Source organism: Stegostoma tigrinum, chromosome 26 (assembly GCF_030684315.1).
Source record: "Stegostoma tigrinum isolate sSteTig4 chromosome 26, sSteTig4.hap1, whole genome shotgun sequence".
Taxonomy (NCBI): domain Eukaryota; kingdom Metazoa; phylum Chordata; class Chondrichthyes; order Orectolobiformes; family Stegostomatidae; genus Stegostoma; species Stegostoma tigrinum.
Window position 1 is genome coordinate 29,383,611 of NC_081379.1, and position 8,762 is coordinate 29,392,372.

Below are 8,762 nucleotides of genomic sequence, written 5' to 3' on the forward strand. Positions count from 1 at the left end.
CAAAGCCCATTGTAGCTGCAGCAAAACTTCCCTACTCTTAGATTTCATCTCCCTCGTAAATGTGACTACTGTTCCATTTGCCTTCTTAATTGATTTTTCTATATCCTTACTTGTAGGAACTGGGTGTCCTTCTGTATATTACTTTCACACTTTAAAAGTAATCTAGTTTTCCATTTTTCCTCTTGAAATGGATAATTTTGCAATTCTCAATAACCAACCTGTCATCTTCTTGCTTAGTTGCTTCTCTAGTCTACATCCCCATGTGGTCCCTCTGTGTGCTCCACATAACTTATGTTTCCACTGAACTTTGTATCATTAGCAAATTTCAAAATACTGCAAGTTAGTTTCTTCACAAAATCATTCCATAGTTTGTAAATAGCTTAGTTGAAATATTATTTATGCAGTATTAAGTGGTTAAATGTTATCATTCTGAAAATGACCTGTTTATTCCTAAAACAAACTGCAAAGAACTGTGGATGCTGAAAATCAGAAACAGAAACAGAAACTGCTGGAAAGTCTCAGCAGGCCTGGCAGCATCCATAGAGAGAAAGCGGAGTTAATGTTTTGGGTCCACTTCTAAAGAAGAGTCATTTGACCTGAAATGTTAACACTGCCTTCTCTCCACAGATGCTGCCAGACCTGCTGAGGTTTTCCAGCAATTACTGTTTCTGTTTATTTCTACCCTGGTAATACATCTGTATTACCATCAATCGCAGGAGCCTTAGTCTTGTCTAACATTCCCTAATCAGGAACCTCCTCAAATACATCTACTGTCCAAAGATGTACAGGTTAGGTGGATTGGCCATGCCAAATTGCCTATAGTGTCCAGGCAGGGCAGGTCAGCCATGAGAAATGCAGGGTTAAGAGATTGGGTAGAGGGGTGGGTCTGGGTGGGATGCTCTTCGGCGGGTCAGTGTAAACTCAATGGGCTGATTGGCCTGCTTCCACACTGTAGGGATTCTATGATTCTATGATACTGATTTCCCCTTATTCATCCTGCTCATTATACCTTCAAAATCTCAAATAGGTTGGTCATACAGTTCCCTTACATAAAATAAGTTGATTCTGCTGAACCAGATTATGATTTCTGAAGTTCTTGTGCACATCTGCAATAAAATAAAACAATTGCAGCATTTTCCCAACTGTTGACTGTCATTTGCCAACTGGCCTTTAGTTCCCCATTTTTCCTCCTTTTCATTTAAATGGATCTAATATGGGAGATACAAACCACAGAATTGTAAACTACAGAAGAGAAATTCAGTTGTTACCACAATCCAGCTCTTTCTCCTTTACCTGCAATTTTTTTTCAAGAATTTATCCAATTCCTTTTGAAAGCTGCTATTGAATCTTTCTCCACTACCCTGGCAGGCAACACATTTCAAATCTGAACTATTTGTGACATAATACTGATTTCCATGTCACCAGTTGTTCTTTTGTTGTGTCCCTTAAATGTGTGCCGTCTGGTTATCAATGCTTCAAACATGTGAAAAAAGCATCTTTTCTTTATTCACTGTCTCTAAACCCTTCCTGATTTTAAACATACTCAAAACCAGCCAAACCTTTCCAGTCTGTGTATAAGTAATCTTCTACCCCAAAACCATTCTAACAATTTTATTTTCCTTCCTAAAGAATGGTGCCCACAACTGGGCAAAATATTCTAGCTGGGAAACAATAGGATGAAGAAAGACATGAAAATAATTTAATTGTTTCCATGAGAACAGAAATGATGATATGGTGTTTTGTTAGAATTGTTTTAAACTCTACAGAAATTGGATATAATAAATACACCCAGTTTGTTCTGATTAATGTTACTCCATAGGATTAAATGGAAAGAAAAAGGGAGATTTGTTTTAAAACATTGGGCGGATGTGGTTTTTGTGATTGCAGAATGCATAATTGGAGTCAGTGATCGAAGCAGAGCTGATGTCAACTTTTAGGATTAGGTTAGATAAGTGGTTGGAGAAAGAAAATAAATAATGAAATATGGAAACAAAATGGACACCCGAGATTAGGGCTGTGCTCAGGTGGATGATAAACACCACATGTAGGTTGAATGGCCTGTTTCAACGTCTACATAATTCCCTGTGTATATCCCAGAAAGGCATAACACTAAGAGGTCTGTGTTTTTCACATTGCATAGAAATAAAAATTCCAGTTGTCCTAAATTTCTTAGTGGTCTTTCATGCAGGGCTCCCTGTGGCATCATAGTTGATGGCACTAGCATGCTTTGCCATCACTAGTACCTATTCCAGATGGTTAATTACCTCCTCAGGTCTTTGTGCACATTTCTGAGTCCCAAACACCCTGAAGAATCTCAGACCCCATACTGAACCTTTGTGCTCTTGTGGTACAGTGGTAATATCCCTTATGGAATATTTATTTCTCTAACAAACTTGGTAATACTTTTAAATATTCATAATTGTCAAGCTTTTAAATACTAGGTCAGACTGATTAAAATATTTTATTTTTTGCTTCATTTGGAATTCAGAATGCCAAATGAGTTTCTCATAAATGACTTATGACAAATCTATGCCTAGCAAAACTTCATAATAATACTCTGAATGTTTGTTAGTTGAATTTTGAAACAGCACGAATCTTCAAAATTGTAGTAAACACACACTAATGTCTTCTTGGCTATTTTGATCTACATTCATGTTCATCTTTTTTCTGAAGTTGGAGGAGTCAAGAATGCCATCCCCTAAATGACTTGCCTGGACCACTAACATCCATAAGGAAGCAATATAGTCGAATGGAGGCACTGTAAGGAAGACTATGTAGTAAGTCCACAGGTTCATTGATTATGCATGGGTGCCATTGTGGGAAGAAAAGCATTGCCTGTACACTTGTAGGGACGGACAATACACACTGTTAATGACTTTCTTCATCAATTGAAATTCAAACAAGGCATGATTTTCAAAAGGTCAACCAGTTGATGGATCTCGGGCATTATATTCAAATCATGCTTAAATTGTCTTCCAGAGGGACCTAATTACTCTTTGTATTTTTCTCTACAGACCCAGAACCACCTAAAAAAATGAGTAAAATTTTTTTTCACATTGACTTACCAACATAAATAGCAGTCCAGATGTTAAGAATAGTTTGAGCAGCATTAAGGTCATTTAATGAATTCCAGTATAGTTTAATCACAGCAGTATGTCTTTCAGCTACTTCTTAGGAACAGGTTTTGCGAATGCAATTAATTTTAAACACTTAATAACTTATGCAGTACCACTGTCAGTGTGGGTCAGGCTGAAACTTTTGCTACTGTTTCTGACCCATCTTTGATCAGTTAAGAAATCAGGTGGGACTGTATCGGGTACTTGAGGGGCAAGGGCGTAAATAGTGTAGGAGGTGTAAGTCCCTAAAGATGAAAAAATGACGTTGAGAGAGACTGGATGTGTGCAGTTTTGTCTAGCAACCGCCTAAATGTTTCTAATTTCACTGGTTGCTCGCTTCATTAAGTCAATTATTGTGCAGTCATTCAGAGAAATGAACCTCAAAGCTTCCTAAAGCTGAAGCTATTCATTTAATTGTTTCATGATAAATGTTCATTAAGAAATTTGAATGATAAGCACGAATAAGTAGCATTTTAAGTTCGTGCCATGTCCAGGATGTTATTAAAATAATTTGAGATTGCGCAATTCATTGAATTACTGTATAACGAGACATGAACCAGCTTCTACACAGCAATATAGAGTCGAAATATTAACACGGGCGAAGAAAGCAGCTATCTGGTTCTGTGGCAGAACCCTGAATGATGACTTTTCGAAGCTAGAACAGGGGTGGGGTGGGGGTCCACACTGGGGGAGTTGAGGTGGATTTTGGAATTGCTTTGTTCGATTGAAGGCCTCCTCTAACCATTCAGCGCTGTTGAAAGATCTAATGACATTACTGAGAATCTCCCGGGATGCTAGCTAGCCTACACCCCTCACTGAATACCAGCCATCTACTCATTTCTCTCTTTTGTCATCGCTAAAACTTAAGGTGCTCAATTTTGGTGCGAGCTGCTATAACAAGCAATATACTTCAAATGAGCTTATTGCTTATGCACATTTTAGGACATTCTATGTCTTTCACATCGCCATTCTCACTCTTTCACATATCCCCTTCTAGTTACCATCTTTAATCATTCAAATCTGAACAATCGATCGACCATCTTCGTATTTGGAAGATGTTTCCATTTGGTGATTTGATGCCGCGCAGATGATGGGTTGACTGTACCAGGTCCCACTTGGTTTATAACGGTATCTTCTGGTTTGCAAACGTGTGGTTTTCATCATCATTGTGGGGCACGGGTTCCTTCACGTTAGATGTTTCTGATAGTACTTTTTCGATTCACCAATGTTTGAGCTCTCTGTGTCTCTCTCTGTCACACACACACACACACACACACTGTCTTGTCTTTAGTTCATGCCGTCGGTACCTCATCTTGCCGTCGTGTCTCATCCATCACTAATTGTGGCGCCGGTTCGTAATTCCCCCTTTTTCAGTCATCAGCATTACCCTGTTGGGATGTACCTTCAACTTTCAAGAACCCGACCGTCTTGCGTGATATTTTCCTGCCAAGTTGTACTGATTTCAAGCTGCTTTTGGATAATGGCGGATTATCCATCAGTAAATATAACATATTATCCCCAGTGATATATACACCCTCGCAATCCCAGATTATCCACGATCCGCATTCATTGTACTTAGCTCCCCGCGAATAATCAATAGTTGGGCGTGTTATCCCGAAATAGCAGGTGTCCCATAGTGCGTTAACAGGCTATAATATAGTCTAATATAATATGTATTAACGATTAAAAAATAACAAAACAATGATTTGAACGAGTACCTAGTGGCACACACAGATGAAGAGCCGTTTAACGTCTTCTGATGAAGCAGTGAGAATGACACATCCTATTTGCTGACCTGAATTTCCACTAAGGTTCTTTTTATCCCTAAGAGTTTCAAGCTGTAATTGCAATTAGTTTCAGTCAGTTTCCTATCCCTCTGCCATCGGGATCCCAGCCAAGCTTCAAGGAGATTCTTCACCTGGCCATGAAGGAAAAACAACGAGACTGGGCAATCATGTGCCTATAACGGGGTAATTCGAAAGGTTTGACGCACTTACACCTCAAAGCAACTAAACACTTCGCAGCTAAGGAACCTCACAGATGTAGGAGATAGTGCGCAGTCTGGTCCCGAAACTGTCGAGCGTTTTGATAGCACCGGCTATCACTGTGGTCCTGGGGAAGCAGCCGTTTTAAATTTGCTCGCAGCCACCATTGCTTTCATTGTACAAAACAAGCAATCTCTTTGGAACCGAGTGTGATAGCCCGCCATTGCTGGCTAATACCCCGGACTGAAAGTGAAAGGACAGTGCATCATTCCCCACCTGGTTTCCAGTGAGGTGGGGGCTATTTGCATTGCCAAACATTGGCAGCACATCCACTCTCAGACTTCAGCTAGATTTAATTGCTTTGCTATTATTTTGATGTAAAAGTATGCTGCTTTCTCGGGTCTTCTTGTACATGGAGCTGTGAACATGACAGTTCATGTTATGGAGCTCCTGGTGAAATGGGATTCCTTCCCCCCCCCCCCCCCCCCCCCCAGAGAGCAAAAAAAAATGGACAGATTCAGCAAGAACCCTTTCCTAAATAGCTGGAAGCAACCGAAGCAGCAGGGGGAGAAGTCAGTAACTCTGCGCATTGTTGTATGGGACCTGTCCATTTCTGACCCTCCGTCCTCACTGCTGTAGTCTATCCTGACCCATGGTGAGAGTGTGCTTGGGAATACCAACAAGTTGCATCTGCCTCCTACCGTCCATATCCAGTCTCTGGATGATGACCTCTAACTCCACCTCGTTGGGCATGTAGCCCAGTGAGCGCATCGCCATGCCTAGCTCCTGTTTCGAGATAAACCCATTGCCATCGCGGTCGAAGACTTTAAATGCCTCGCGGATCTCTGTCGGGAGAAGCGAAATTCAATGATATTCACAGCACAAAGGTTAATGTACCGCCGGCAGTTGGTTCTCTAACATTCTCATCGCTATACAAGTTACAGCAAAACCACTGGCCAGCACAGACGTGAATTCAACAATTCCTGCTGTTTCCGGTTAATCTGTCAACGGCGCTGAGCCGGCGGTTGACTTGAGGCACTTTCTCAAGGTCTGTGATCAAATCTGTTGCTCTCTGGAGCATTGCGCCCGTGCAACTGAATCAGGAAGGCTATCCTGGCGGCATTTCTCCAAGACAGCAAGGGATTTCATGAGCATAAACGAATATTCCTGTCCATATTTAGTGGCAAACTGTTAAAGGCACGCTGCAGGGTGACTGCTTTCTATACCTGGCAAATCTGTTTAAAGTTATCTCCCAGTGTGGAAAGGAAGGAATTAATCCGGTCAACACAAGGGCCGTCCATGCTCCCAAGGGCTGGTTTTGTTATTTGTCTCTGGAAATTACCAGACAGAGTGATCGATGTCTAAGGTTGGAGATGCCGAGTGTAAACTGGTCCAACTCAATCCCTGGGTTGAGCCAATGGACTGTCCCCAACAATGAAAACGGACAGGGAATAAAATACTCCATCCTTCCCTTCAAATGGCAAATGAAAAACTGCACAGGCAGACGCGCGCTGAATGCCAATGCTCTGTGTTTCCAACTAAACACCCCGACTCTCCTTCCTCGTTATCTCAATGCTCCCGTCGTTATTCCATCTGTGTTTGTGGCAATGTTAACGCTTTATTATGTGAAGGGGAGGGAGGGGTTCTTTCTGATTCTCTCCCTTTCTAATGCACTCGCTCTGTCACTTCAACTGCCTATTCCATCCCCTGCAATGAAACCTCTCCTCAATCAGAATCGGCTGTAGTTTTACCTATAGCAAAGAAAAATGGGCTTCCACTCTGCAACAGTTTGTGTGTGTGTGTGTGTGGAGGGGGTGTGTAGGATGTGACAACGCCGTCAAACGAGGGCTGGAGCGTAAGACAAACATGTTCCAGTCCTCACAGGTAACATGATTAATGTCAGCAATGAGAAAGAGAGAAAGAGAGATGGAGAGACTAACCTTCCAGTTCATCCTCAGGGATGTCTATGGGGTCCTGGTTGGTGAGAATGTCAGGGATGGTATAGATACCCCTGTACATTAAAGTCGCAGTCACTGGGTGCATAGGCATTTTGAGTCTCCAGCTCACACAGACACTTTTACCGGATCTTCATGCAGCGAGTTTGATAAAAGCTTCCCCTCTCTCTCACTCTGTCAGTTCCAGTGAATCTGCGGAGCACGGAAACTAGTCATGTCTGCGAAAGAATCCGCTGCAAACTCTCCCTTCATTTCTTCACGACGCGAGCTGCGAGAACCCCACTCTGTCCTGTTCTCCCCCCCGCCCCCCGCCAACCCCACGCCCACACCCACCCCCTCGCTGCCTCTCCCCCACTGTCTCAGACACGTGGCTCCACTGAGGCAAATTCCATCCGACACTGAGAAGGAGCTGGGAAAAACAATCAGATCAAACAGTCTGCGGCTCCGCTTCCAGCGTCGAGACTTTAACTTGATCTGTAGTTAGGTTCGTGAGGTTTCGCATCGCTAAGGAGACAGTCCTCACACCTCAAACCAAGACTGGCCGCGTTGCAAATCATGAATGATCACATTACCAACCTCAGGGAATTATTGGCATCTTCGGAACGTTGATAAATGCCAACTCACACGCGTCTGATTATCATCAAGCTCTGTCAGTGTATGTTTTACGAACAAATCTTATTCTAGTTCACTGGCGGCTCGGAAAACTGCCCAAGCAAGGGACAGCCGAGCTGCAGGACCTATTCCTTCAGCTAAAGTGCAGGCAGGATATCTGCAAGAAGTGAAGCTTCTGATATCTAACATCCATCTGGAACCGAGCCGTTTGCAAGCAGAAGGGGCGACCGTTCAGAATGGACACACATTTTTCACGAACTGCCGAGGATCAATCTGCTCGGAATCGAAGGAAACGGCACCTTCCAGCTGGATTGTCAGTTTGAGAAGCCAGGAAAGAAGCGAAATCGAAGTCAACTGGAACTTTCCGCTGATCATCAGTTTAAATTCACACGCTGTTATTAGCGTTCATTGAATACACTGTTCTGCACTCGATACGCCAGGATGGGGGAAGGTTTCTCTGCTGTAATCCTTAAAGCTTCTCGTCCTGCTACCATCCCCTGGAGACGGCAATTTTGAAATGGAAATTCGAGCTCCCCGTGACAAATTTAAAGGAATTGCACCGCAATATTTCACTTCTACTTAACAAATAAACAAAATGCGATATTAACCAAACACTGTTTTGTTTCAAATTCTTTAGTGCAAATGACAGAAAAATCCCTCCTTAATGCTGTAACATGATGAAAATCTCCCCCAAGCATAGGCTTTGTCCTTAGCTAGACACTTTTATTTTCCCAGTGCCGGTCCAAAGTGATACCTTGCCCGGGGGACTTGCCTCCTTTTCTAACTGGATAACTTCTCATTCACAAACTGGTTTTCACGGTGAGGATTATCTTGGAGATCCCTCCCTCTAGCCAAAGCTAGGTAAATTTCCCAGTCACATTTAAATCCTCAAATCTTCACAAACTCAATCCCTTAATCTGAGTATTAGCAAATATCCTCAATCTCGTATGGTCAACCATTAAGACTTGCAGTTACTATCTCAAAGCGCTCTCTCTCATACACTTGTGAACTGACCCTGTCTATACAGACCATATGTTGTTTTAGGAAGACTGGTATTCTGATCCTACAGTGAGTCCTTTGGATTCTTCCCTTAT

At 42.4% G+C, this 8,762-nt stretch overlaps 1 protein-coding gene across 2 annotated transcripts in view; it reads right to left on the bottom strand.

Annotated features, from left to right (window-relative positions):
- LOC125463963 (calcium-binding protein 7) overlaps positions 1-8,161 on the bottom strand; it is a 65,777-nt gene extending 57,616 nt beyond the window's left edge. The window contains exons 1-3 of one of the 2 annotated variants that reach the window (XM_048555791.2): positions 7,633-8,161; positions 7,042-7,248; positions 5,803-5,946 (exon numbers count right to left, since the gene is read on the bottom strand). In XM_048555791.2, coding sequence (XP_048411748.1) covers positions 5,803-5,946; positions 7,042-7,150 — 253 coding nt within the window. In that variant the 5' untranslated portion in view covers positions 7,151-7,248; positions 7,633-8,161. Of the gene's footprint in view, positions 1-5,802; positions 5,947-7,041; positions 7,331-7,632 lie in introns of those variants that run through there. The other variant, XM_059655077.1, reaches the window with a different exon arrangement.
- Positions 8,162-8,762: the final 601 nt, after the last annotated feature.